The sequence below is a fragment of the Bubalus bubalis genome, chromosome 15 (genome assembly GCF_019923935.1).
Source record: "Bubalus bubalis isolate 160015118507 breed Murrah chromosome 15, NDDB_SH_1, whole genome shotgun sequence".
NCBI classification, from domain to species: Eukaryota; Metazoa; Chordata; class Mammalia; order Artiodactyla; family Bovidae; genus Bubalus; species Bubalus bubalis.
The window spans coordinates 38,299,042-38,312,464 of NC_059171.1; the positions used below are offsets into that span (position 1 = coordinate 38,299,042).

Consider the following 13,423-nt stretch of genomic DNA (forward strand, 5'->3'; position numbering starts at 1 on the left):
GAAGCTAAGAAGGCTATAAGTACTCTTAAAAGTAGCGAATTTTAACAGTTCAGTGAAGGACTTCCCACCTGGCTCAGTGGTAAAGAATAGGCCTGCCAATGCAGGTTCCATCCCTGGGTCAGGAAGATTCCCTGGAGTAGAAAATGGCAACCCCCTCCAGTATTCTTGCTGGAGAATTCCATGGACAGCCTGATCGGCTGTAGCCCAAGGGGTCGCAAAGAATTGGACAAGACTGAGCGCAGGTGAGTGATGAAGTGTGGTGAAAACATCCCACACAGGTTAACCTCTGTACCTAGAGAGACCTCCTCCTGTGTGTCCTAACTTTTCTAGAGCTTTCCAGGGATTTTGAGGTCTGCAAAGAATGCCCATAGAATCACTCGCCTGAACGCCGTTTCCTGGCCTGTCTTACAGGAAGCCCCGGGGAGAGGGCAAGAAGTGCCGGAAGGTGTACGGCATGGAGAATCGCGACATGTGGTGCACAGCCTGCCGCTGGAAGAAGGCCTGCCAGCGTTTCACCGACTGACGTGCGCGCCCCTATCTCGCCCCAGACACTCCTGCCCTCCCTTTCCTCCGAAGGTGTTGGAAAGTGCTTTTCCTTCCGTACCAAACCCACTTGAAGCCCGGGGAAAGCACTTCTAGGAACCTTGGTGAAATCACAGCAAAAAAAAACAAAAAAGGTCACCACCTTCTGTGTTCTTGCTGAGAACCCAGCTGAGAGCAGCTGTAACTATTCTTTTCCTTAAAAAGAAAAGTCAACTTTTTTTTTTTTTTTTTTTTTTTGCTGTAGGTTTAGGTCTGAAAACTGTGGACTTCTGTAGCAATCGAACCAACCAAGCCCATTTTTCCTAGAAAGGAGGCCTATTTTGATAAACTTTCTCGATAATACCATTTCTGAGATTTTTTTTTTTTTTGACACTTAAGAAGCTACAAGTTATTCCATAGCATTTGTATAAAGAACAATACGTGTTTTCATTGTGAAGTCTTTTCCCTGTTCTCCATCGGACTTCTGGGAGCAGTTCACATCATGATGTGTTGCCAGGAAGTGGCAGCACTCTGGGTATCTTTTCTATGTCTTTTTTGTTGGTTTTGTTTTGTTTTGAAGAATGGCCCCAAACTGAACCATGGTAGAGCTGTTAGCTTGAAGGGCCCTGGAGGGCATAAGCCCGAAAAGAGATTGATAGTGGACATCACCAGCAGATTTCAGCCCCAGCTGAGTTCAGGACATCCCGCGTCACTGTTGGAAAACATCTGGGAGTCTTTCTCAGAAGCCCCACCCTGAGAGTTGGCCCCACCCACTCTCTCCTGGCTACAGTGCACTCAAGACCTGATGTGTCGCCATCTAGGTAAGCCTCGAAGCTTCCTTCAGTGATGCGATGCCAACCCCGGCTCAGATCTGTTCATCACCGCTCATCTGACGGTTGTTGCCGGGTCAGTGGCACATCAGGCCTTCCTTCCCTCAAGACGCCACAGCAGACTGGTTTCAGAAAAGGTAGAGAACTCAGACCATCCCAGCAGGTTGCTTCAGACCACACAGAGCACAGCTTCCATGTGTTCAGAAAGTCATGTGAGGTCAACATCCATTCTGAGTGCACTTTTATAGGTTTTAGGCTTTAGCACGTCTGGGAGATGGGTTCATGAACACTATAAAGATTATATGAGGAAAGGGAAGGTCCAAACCTTTATTTTTCTTATCAGAATATTGGAGCTATTCATTAAGAACTCGCTCAGAAGGGAATGTACGAAACACCAAAAGGAAATTGCGTGTTGGTATAGGAATCTCAATTCAATAGGACCAGGGCTTGCACTGTGTTCCATTTATTAGACTTTCTAGCCCGGTGTGTGTTTGTCCGTCCGTCTTGCTAGTAGTGGTGCCAGGACAGGGGTAGTTCTCAAGCCCTATAAAGAAGCTCGTTCTCTGTCTACCCTCCTCTTGATCGCCCTGCTCGAGTTACTCGTCCTGTACCTATGCAAAGACGCAAGAGCACCTTATAGGATGCACTGTGTTGGAACGGGGGCCTAGGATCAGCCATAGGAATGTTGAATGAAATTGCACAGAGCAAAGTTTAATATATTTAGAGGTTGTACATACACTTTTTTTTAAAGAGTAGAAAGAAATCATCTAGTCGTAACAGATATCCTTGTTTCTTTTAATACACAAGGGGAAAAAGGAGATTCTACAGTGTAACAATCTGTGCATTCATATATTTTGGCAATTTTATTTTTTAAACTCTCATATGACATTTGAAGCATTATTCCTTGAAAGAGATCCTGTTTTCCTCATTCATTTTTCTTTAAAAACGCTTAAGAGAGCAGAGAAAGAGCTTCGTTTAATATCACATTGTGATTACCAATCAGTACAGAACCAGCTATAATGTACATTTTAGCACTGACAAGGTCAGCCAGGAAAGGGTTAAGTACAGAAATGTATTTGCACCCTCTATCCCAGCCTGTCTTTTCTTCTCCCTGGTATCCTGCTGCTTCACCCACTGGCATCTCAGCTAGGAGGTGATGCTCTGGCCTGAACCAGGAAGCCCTGCACTGTGACTGGACTGCCCAGCAGCCACAGTGCCCACTGGTGAGTCCCAGATTGGTCAGCCATTTGAGCAGGCTCACTGTGGACTTCAGTGCTATTGGGTGTAACCCTGGAGGAGAGGGTTTTCTCTTCAGCAAGGTTCCATGGCCCTTGATCCTTGGATTAAATCACTAATCAAAAGAGATTAAAAAGGCAAGGGGTTAAATCCATTCCCCGACTCCCAGAACTTTGGAAGAGATGATGGCTATGGACAGTCCTGGAGTGAGGCTCTGTGATTCTGCCCCAGAAGGACAGCCCATGACTAGTTCTGGGCTCTGGCCTGGCTGAGGCAAGCTCAGTCCTTACCTGATTATTAGCTGATGCACGGGTGTAAGCAAAAGCGTAGACCTGAACGCAGCTTCCCTAGGATTTCTTCTCCTTTCTGAAACCTTCTTCACACACACTCTCCCATGCGGGGCTCCTTTCTTCAGGCCAGCCCGGGGCGCTGCTCCAACTCCAAGGTGGGCACAGACCCTCAGTACTTCCTGCACACAGACACCTATTCTCTGCACCAAGGCATGTAATGACTGGGGAACTACCAAGCTTCACCTGGCTGGCCTTGAAGAAAAGGGATAAAATTTCTTTCAAGCCACCCAGAAAGCTACAAATTGTAATATACAGCACTGATTGTAAATGCTAAAACTTAAAAAAAAATATAGAGCTATTTTGTTATATTATGGAACTAAATGATGTGCCAAATTAAGCCCAGGATTTATTTTATGGCTTCTCTGTGGTACCGTGTTCTTTTCTGTCTTCATTTGTCAGGGGGAGGAGGGAGACGGGTGAGAAGGAAGTCCCAGGGCACGTGGCTGCTTAATGGGAGTGCCCTCCACCATGGGCAGCTCAGAGAACGTGCAAAAGGAACGGCAAAGGCAATGCGTTCTGGTCTCAAAGTCTTTCTAAAGAAGGCATGTGGTAGCCTTTGACTTTTCTCTGCCCAATGCCCCTTCCTGCAGAACAGATTTCTCATCTCTCTCCAAAGAAGGCACTTCCTGGTGATGGACAGGCTTCTCCAGATAGCTGCACAACAGAGAGCAGTCATTTTAAGCCTCAGTTCTTCTCAGAGGATGTGCAACCAATGAGTGGAAGGCAGTGTGACCACCTGGAGGAAACATCCGGGAGCAAGTGGGTGGGAAGCCAGAGAGGGGATACAGGGGGGCTATGGACACCTGACTGGGGTTCACCATCCTAGTGATGATCAGCTGGTGGTGACTGTCCCTGGGCATCTCCGAGGGAGCTGCCGTGTTCCCATTCGAGGAGCCGCTGCTTAAAGCCGAGAGACAGCTCCTTCATGGGAAGCACACAGGGCAGGGATGCAGCATGCCCTGTGCACATCCCCGGTGGCCACATACTACTCTCCTCCTCACTTGCTAAAAAGTCCCCTCCATTGTTTGGCGAAAGCCATTGTCAAGAAGAGGGCAGTGGGTTTCTGAGCAGGAATGTGCATGCCTGTCAGCAGCTCCATGCACCAACAGAGTGGGTGCCCTTTGTGAGAGGAGTCTTTGTCCAGTCATAACCTTGTTGCAGATGAAAACTTTTCAATAGAGAAAGAGGCACGTTACAGTTCTTGGACTTTGCAACAAAGTTTTTTTTACAAAGTTACATGTATGTTGTAAAGTGTCTGAAATTAACATGCCCTCTATCAAATTTCAAGATCACTTGAAGTCCGGTGTTGCTGGTGTCACACTAAGCCACACTCAAAAGCAGTTCTGAATTAGCCAGCACTGCTCAACCCATGTCCGCCTCCATCTGACTTCATTGGAAAAGGAAAACGCAGCACTCATTTGGGAAAATTTAGGGGAAAGTGGCACAAACTGTACATATGGGAGAGAATACCTTGAGAATAGTAGCAAAATACTGTAAAAAAAAAAAAAATTCATTTCCTCAGGGAAAACTAAAGGGTATGTGAAAAGTAGATCTGGAGAATTTTTAAGACTAGAAAAGTTTTTTATTATCTCCAGCATCTTTTCTGGTCAGAATAATTTCTGTTTGTTTTTTAATGAACATACCATTTCATGACCAATTTCCATGAACTGGACAGTACTAACTTTTTGAGGTGTGGAGGAATACTCTATGAAACAGAGCAGTTTCTTTGTTTCTTAGACCTGCATTCTAAGGCTGACGTCTGAACCACAGCGCAGTCCCTGGTGGGTTTTCACAGACTCATATGAGGCTGTTTCTGAATGTAATTACGAATATGACGCCTTGGTGTTCCTTTTTATAATCAGCTGGTTGGAGAACTGATTATTAGCTGTACGCAAGAATTCTGTAGGGGAGGGATGTGAAAGTTGTGCATTTTGCTTTAATGACAGGTTAAGGAGCAAACATCCATGGACTTTTGTGGACAAGGTGCTGCTTTTTCTCATGACCCTGTAGAATTTCTATTGACCACATCAACTGTAGCTCTGATCTATATGAACGCAGGGGAGAATTTGTGCATACAAATGAGTGGAAACAAGAGCAGGAGTCATGAATATGGATGAGGATGCGGATCATTTTGGAGAAAGTGCTGGGCACACGGGTCAACTGGAATTTTCGTTTCTCTAAGAAAATAACCCAGCCAGCAGCACACACTGCTCTCCCTGTTCCCCATACCTGTGGGGCTTCCTCCAGAGCAGAACTGTTTCCTTCTTTCACATTGTAACTAGTCAAACCGGAAATCGGTAAATGAAATGAGCTTATAAGCACTTTTAGGTACCAATTGTATCACTAAGTAATGCATACCAGTAGAGCAAGAAAGTATAAAATGTATTTAAGACCGACTGGTTTGCTTACCATGACTAACTGTAAAAGCCCAGATCCAATGACATATGTGCTTTAAAACGTGTATCTATCATAGGACTAGAAATCAAAAGGGGAATTTTACTTCTGGTCCTGTTTTGTAAATAGTTTCTTTTTTTTTAATTGAAGACAATCTCATGTTTTATAACTTTTCTTGTGAGTCTGAGAATCACAATGGTAATGTGTTGTGTCAAAATGTGATCTTAAATACAATAATAATTATAACTTAATTTTCCAAATAAGGCAAGAAAAACACTGCGTAGGCTTCTACAATTTCTGAAAGATGTGACATTTTTATAATAAGCATTAGTACTTAACTTCTCAAGTTAACAGAACTGGAAATATTTTACAAGATGCAGCGTTTTGTAATCATAAAGAACATGAACATTTTGTGGGAAATGACCTTCGTTTTATACATTGTAGCTTATTTTTTAAAATACAGTATTTTACCAAACAGGAAGTGTTAATATTATAAGCAATTCCTGCTCTCCAAACAAAGGGCTATGCCTCTTTTAAGCAAGCATTTTGATGCATATCTTTTCAATCAACCCTCTGCAGCAAGAGTAGAAATGCAGATCAGATGGAAAGATTATTACAACAGCTACTCCTATTATCTTTACCGGTGTTTTTTCAAAGTATTTGAGGAAAAGAAAACATTTTAAGAATCGTATATCTGAAATCTTTAAAATATTAATAGATATGCTTATAGGCAATGAGAGAAATAAACTTGTAAATTCTGTCATGTACTGTGATAGATTTCTGTCACAAGGACAAGCTTAGTGCTCAGCCTACCAGAACCACAAAGCTGCATTTTACTAGCAAGTGTCATTTGATGGTAATTTCTAAAATCATAGTGTATAAGCCCAAAGATACAATTCTTAGCTGATTGGTGTTGTTTAAAATAATTTTGTGCTCACCACTAACTAAACAACTTTCATTTCCTTATCAGAACAAGTGCTTGATTTTTCACATGAGAAGTTCACAGACAGGCAAGTTTGAGATCAGAAAGTCACTATATTCCCAAGAGTCAGGGAACAAGGAAGGCTACCATGGAGAGTTGATTAACCACACAAATAATTCTGAGCTTTGCCAAAACCATTTCATAATGCATTAGTTTTTTCTAGCCCACTCACTGTTAAGCAAGAAAGCATCTTTTCTTTCTAAGATTTTAGTAATTCAAAAGCTAGACTAATTAGTCAAGTATGCAGATAACATCAAAAGAAAAGCTAGGACAGAGCAGTCTTACCCATTAGGCAACCCCTGTGAGGTGGTCAAAGGGTCACTCAGATCTGCTTTCAAACAGGCTTCAGAATCTGCACACATGAGGACTAGAAATGCACAGGCTTAGGGGAAGACATGTACAGCTTCATCTCTGAGATGAGGCAGTCCAATGCCTCTCTTCATTCTCTTGGAAAATCTCTAATGTTGGCATTACAGTTTCCCAAGAAGTGTTCATTGCTGCATGGTTTTTGATCAAATGAGTTTTGCTTCATATTTAAATAGAAGCCTCCTAATGGTACATAGCAGATGCCTTAGAAAGAACAGGCAAATTGTGTAAACGAATGATTCGGATCAGGCAAAAGAAGGACACTAGAGAATGACAGAGATTACAGTGAACCAGAGGACATGTGTCCCCATTGAAGGGGGACCTCAGCTGTAGACAATCAGAACCATGCAGAAATCAGGCCTGCGGCGCTAGACCTTCTGACTTGGAAATATGATGTTACCTGACACTTAATCAAAACTCAAATTCTTGGCCAGCAGTGTGCAGACCAAAGAGAACCTGTATATGGACAGACACAGCCTTTGGGCACTGGTTTCAACTGTTGGGAAAAAGCAGATTTCACCTTCCATAGCCATCAAGTCAAGTTCTTCCAGCAGCGCCCCCAACTCACAAATTGGCACTATCTGGGCAACTAAAATTAAAGGGAGAGAAGTCAGTTCTCCCCAAAAATCACTCTCATGGAAGATTTGAGTATAAAAATACAACATCCTTAAACTAGCCTTGCCTCTGATCAAAATATACCGAAGTATTATTCAGCTCTCACTCTGCCTCCTGGCATGCCCAGGCCGGGCCCCAAAGCATTGAATGACTGTAATCCTAACTTCCTTACTGTTTTCACTGCCGTGACCACTGTGATGAGGGGCTGGCAAAGAGCAGCCTTGTGCCTTCAGCGAAGGCAGCCAGGAGCCCCTGCAGGTTCAGATAGCACACGTTGCCGCCTCGTGCCAAAGCCCTTTGCCAACCCCTCCACATCCCTTCCCACTCCATCCTGCCTTGTGAGTTTTCATCCCAGGATAAAAGCTCTGTTGTTCCACCTCTGACATGGCAAAATCCTTGCTTCATAACTGGTAGGTACTTAGGTATTTTAGAGTGTCCACTAACCTCAAAATGGAGTTTTTCCATGTAGAAAACCTTAACATCTTTCCCTGAGGGCAAAGACAAAATAGGAATAAATGTGTCATGGAAAAAATTAGAAGTTGCTTCCTTCATTTGGATAAACTAGGTAATTTTAGAGTGTGTCTTACCCCAGAGTCCTGATGGTATTGGGATAATCACTAACCCTTTCAGATATATAAGAAAGTATGTCTCTTTCAGATACATGACTTCCTTTGACCCTCCTAGTACTTAGCATAAAATGAGAATATTTAAAATTACTACCACCACCTCCAAAGCCAAACCTGGTGCAAGTGGTCTTGAACCTGAGTCAGCCTCATTACTATGTCCAGGGAGGAGGGAAAGAGCAAGTGAAAGAGCTGGCTTAGACCTCAATCTTCCAGAATGACTCTAGACCTGAGAAGACCCCAGGGACCCATGTTCTTTACCCATACTTACAATCCAAGTATTTCAGCATAAAAGTAAAGAACCCTCATCACAGTGTCAAATGCAGATTCACTCTGAAATTTATCCCTTTAGCCTACCTCCCAGGCCCCCATCCTCTAAATTCCAGCCATTTAAGTGGTTAATTATAGGAGATGACTAGCTAGTGCAATATTCTGAGTTAAACTTTTGACTCCTTTGAAAAAAGTTATTTTGCTGCTAACATTCAGCTTTTGTTATCCATGTAAACTTGTATTGATGCCCCCAAATTTGAAAATAAGCTCAAATTCAGTTTGTAAGGATGAAATTGAAAAATACTGTCATCTCAAAGTTGGAAATAGCTGGTAATATGGTTATGTCACATGGTAAATATGAATGCAACTTAAACAACTTTGACAATGCCTGATATTTCTGTCATCATATGATTGACAGGTTGACCAGTCCATGAATGGATTGTCCTCTTCTCTCATCAGCTCACAGGTTTCACTTTTGAGTAAAGCCACTCACAAGTTTAGTCATGGAGCTAGATGGGCCTAAACCATTTTGGCCCATAACCTGCTTTTTGATAAATTATACTTTTATTATGTTTCTCAAGCAATATAGTACTGGAGGAGTAAATTGTGAGCTTTCCTATTCTGGTGGAAAAGAAGCCCATTTTGCAATGGTTAACCCCAATGCCAAAACAGTGGCAGGTCTTAAAAGGACCCAAGTTCTAGGGAACAAGAGAAAAGCTACCATTCAAAAGATAAACAACTGCAGATTTTGAAAGAAGGTGGAGATTATGACTTCAACACTTAAGCCATAAACCTTTTTTCTTCAAAATATTCTTTTCCTATTGAGCACCATCCACATAACTATTAACTGCCAGCTTTCAAAGGAAAGCTCCCCGCTATTTATATTATGAAAGTGTTAAAAATTAATTCTCAAGTCTGATTAACTGTTATATTTACATAGTTACTAGGGGCAGTTCTCTAAATTTTTAATTCAGAAAATTAGTCAGGGGAGCGAGCAGCAATTCCTGAAAAAGGCAAGAGCACTGTCATTAAAGAACAAAATTTTCTTAAAAAAAAAAACAAAAAAAAAAAGTTTCTCATCTATTTCCTTCTGAATGCTCTTTACATCTCTGACTGAAGAGGAAAAACCAGCAGCTGGAGAAGAAGTTGAACTTTAAGGGAGAGAAAGAACAGTCCGCATTCTAGTCAGGAGTCTCTTTTTCCCTTTTGGCAACCATCTTGAATTCACTAGCAAAATGTTACTCTCCCCTCTGCCTTAATCTGCCTGAGCCAGCGGCCATGCTGTTTTTAATGTATGTTTGCTTCCCAAAGCCCTGGATTAAACATTTTCGCTTCTGTGCTCTTGCTTTCTCACTCTTCAATTATGGTTCATGGGGATAAATATTACCAGGACTTGCATGTTAGGCTGAGTCGATGAGGCTCCTCTCTTCCTTCAACGAAACGTTTCCATTTGTCTCAACAGTTTGGGATGACCATTCAGAGAGCAGGTTGATCAGCAGACAACCTGCCATATTCATCACAAAAGATCCAGTCAGACTCACTGACAAAGAATAACAAGGCAGATACCTAGTCCTTCCACTTTTACTCAAAGCCTGTCTCGCAAGTCCTCTACCCCCACGAGTCCCCCTCCGGAGCAAAGCCGATGGAGTGATCAGGGCAGAGGAAGAGAGCTTCACTTTGGCTCATTGGTCTGAGCCCTGACCTCTGCCTAGGGCTACAGAGCATGAAAATGGAACTGACCTTTATTATGTGAAAAGGAAGTGGCTCCTGCGGGGTATACTTGTTTTAAGATTTTATTTATGCAAAGAGAAAGCTCTTCCAGCCTGCTCATGTTGTGAAGCACGTGTCTCTCACCCCAGTGGAGCTTCCTTCCCATGTTTTGGGCACAGATGATCAAGACAAGAAAGAGGCAGAGCTCGGGGGCCAGTGGAATTACCCCTCAGGGATCTATGGTGTAGCAATCACAAACTACCCCACCCAAGGGAAATTTTAAAAAGATGAGTCACAGTGGGGACCTCCCTGGTGGTCCAGCGGTTAAGACTCTTGCTTCCAATGCAGGGGACACAGGTACCATCCCTTAGTTGGGGAACAGATCCCACATGCTGTGCAGTGCAGCCAAAAAGAGAGAGGGAGAGAAAGATGCATCACTGCAGACTGTAAACCCTCGCTTTGCTTTTTACGCCTTTTCCCTTACACTCTGCTAATTGGAAAGCAATGACTGTGATTTGACCAAGCCCTGTGATGATAGCAAAGCTTCTTCTTCCAAAGTGTCCCAGCTGTTCGGGGAACCTCTGTGATCACTGGTAGAAAGCTTTAGAATAGATTTAGATTTTTAGGGAAGAACTCAATACCCCCCAAATATACTTGTTCCATGACTTCAATAACTGAAAATATCCTGGGTGTAAAATAACCCAGGCAGGCAGATCATATATGTTTTTAAAGAAATGCCATTAATCAATATTTTCCTACAACATGACCTTAAATTCCTATTTTTATAATTAATGGTTGGATGATAGTCAGCCATTGAAACATAAGCTCTCTGGAATAACCAGACATTAGTGTAGTTTCCAAAGTGTTTCATGTATCAAAATCTATATACTTAGAGGAAGAACTCAGGATAAGAAAAAATCGCTAGGTCCCAAAGGGTTCGTGACTATCATCAGATACAACTGCCGAGTGGCCTGTGGTCATCTTTTTCAAATGAGGGAGCCGGGGAGTGAGAAAACCACAGTCATAACAAAACCTCTGTTGCCCTTCATCCATGATAAGATTTAAAGCATTCTACTTTTAAGAATTAAGCCATCTTTCAAGTTGTTTTCTACACCAAATCTATCCTATTCAAATAAAATGATAAAATAGCTAAAAATGGGGTATTTGGGGGAAATGCTGTCAGTAGAAAGCATTGCTTTTTAGTGCCTGCTAACAAAAAAAATATAAGAAAGAAAGAAAGAAGACTCAGTCCTTCCTGTGAGATGCAAGTGTTGACATGACAGTGTTAACTTGGAATCAGGCACTAGTTCAAAAACAATGAGGCAGTGCTCTCAAATTTTTAGAAATCTTTCAAAATACAATCTTACCACTACTTAGAGGTAAGTACTTGTGTATAAAAGTCTTTAATATTAGTGAATGAATGTAAAAGTGACAAGCTATGCATTTTCAAAGGGTAATGTTATTTTGTATCCAATCCAAGTCAATTTTTTTTTCATAGAGACTTACCACAACTGCAAATTATTCAAAACAGACTTGAATGCATATCATTATGGGGATATAGGACTTCCAGCTATACACTTCTGGCTGATACTTTTAAAGACAGTGCATTGGAACTTAAGGCTCTAAACAAATTTCAGCCGCAAAGATGATTAAAGGAGAAATGGTTTATATTTTACTTCTTCAGCAGAAATGGGAAATGTGGGCGTTACAAAATGAGCCCAGTTTTTTTAGAGGTAAATGTTCTAGTAACACTGGATTAGCAAGCAAACAAAACTGCATGAAATTAATGAATATTGCCTTGGATCAATATAGCATAGGTTGTGTCTATTGTGTTTAATTCGCAATCTAAGGGGGAAAAAAACTCTTCTCCAAAGGGTTTGGATTATATAGTTTTAAAGAATATAAAAACAGAATATAGAAAATAATATAAAAATATTGTCCTGCGAAGAAAAATCATTGGCCTTTTTTTTTTTTTTTTTTCAAAATTAAACAGAGATCATCACCTATATTTTTTTGGAAAGTCCATATGAAATAAACACACATGTCTTCAGCACTCTTGGGGATTTTGTATTCCCATGAAACCTTTTCCCCTAATAATTTATTCTTGCTCCTTAATCAGTACTTTCCTATGTTACTCGGCATGAAAAATACAATTCTTTCCTTCATCTGACAATGTTGACATAAAGAACTCCATTTCTCTGCCACTTAGGATCTCTTCTGTGTCCATTGGGAAAGTTTCTCAGCTGTTTGTATGTAAAATATGGAAAAATATACTTCTAAACCTGGTACTTGTGGTTATACTATGTTTGCTACCTATTTAGAAGTTATTGGGGGCCGGGATGTGTCTTTTTATATGATTTTTAGCCAAATCCAGATGTTCTGATACTACATTTCTGAATACCTATCTGACTGTAAATACAGCCTGAGGAGGTTCAGGTTAATAAACCTTTTACGTGACTGTTCCTCAGCCATGCTCCTTGCCAGCTTTGGGCACCTTGTACATAGATTTGTTGAATGTTTAAATGATGTTGTTTTTCTAAATGCTGTTCTCTAAAACAACTTTTTGAATGTTTTTTGCTTTCCATTGTTTGGGACTTTGTGTGTTGGTTTAAAAAAAAAAAATGTTTCCTAAATATGTAACACCAGGAAAACTATTTCAAATAAACTGGTGCTAATTGAAATAGAAGGCAGATTTTCAGATGGAAGATTTACAGTATCAAATGTTGACACCAGTTAAATGGAACTGCACTTTCCAAAGGGGACAGCTGGCATCTACCTGCCATGGGCATCAGAAGGACCCCTGATTGTTTACAGTTTCTGTGGCCCATTTAAGCGTAAAATAGAGAAATGGTGCTGTCCCCCCAGAGTTGAGGATTTGCTACATGGGTCCTATGGAAGCATTTAAGTAGAAGTAAGGGTCTATAGTAAGAATCATTTTAGTAATAGTCTTCTGGTCTTTGGACTTTCACGTTCTGTAATGCTTAGCTGTAACAATGAATATGGTGTTGCCAATCTAGTCTGACGTCATCGTCGCCCTGTATTTCCTGTGTGTATGGTTCTACCTTGGGTTGCACTGGCACGTGCCGAGCCAGAACACTGGACTTTCAGGAAGACCATTCTGACTTCTACGGTGTCCACACACATGCATTTAAATGCACTTGTAACTGGTTAATTACCATGAAGTCTAACTTCCACTTAATAAAAGTTTTTGTGTATCTGCTTCTATTTGGGAGCTGTTGATTTGAGTAAAGGATAACTAACTGGTACCCAAAGGCTCTCGAGGGTTAGAGGATTTGAGGTTTTATCTACAGTTGTTTAAAAAAAAAAAAAAACACACTTTTTTTTAAAACAAAGGGATCTCTTTCCCATAGCAAACCGCTCGCCATCAAGACTATTTTTAGAAACATGTTGTAGGTACATCTCATGTCTAGAGTTCAGCCCGGATAATTTCAACTCAAACCCATTCCCTTGGCAATGACTGCCCGGATATCTCAACTTCTCACCCAATGCTGCTGATCCTGTTGC

General features: G+C 41.4%; 1 protein-coding gene across 2 annotated transcripts in view; it reads left to right on the forward strand.

Annotated features, from left to right (window-relative positions):
* ZNF704 (zinc finger protein 704) overlaps positions 1-13,123 on the forward strand; it is a 258,230-nt gene extending 245,107 nt beyond the window's left edge. Inside the window, exons 9-10 of one of the 2 annotated variants that reach the window (XR_006544925.2) lie at positions 412-677; positions 788-13,123. Coding sequence is in view for 1 of the 2 variants with exons in the window: in XM_044928657.2 (XP_044784592.1) it covers positions 412-523 (112 nt within the window). In the remaining variant the exon portion in view is untranslated. Of the gene's footprint in view, positions 1-411 lie in introns of both variants that reach the window. The other variant, XM_044928657.2, reaches the window with a different exon arrangement.
* The last annotated feature ends 300 nt before the right edge of the window (positions 13,124-13,423 follow it).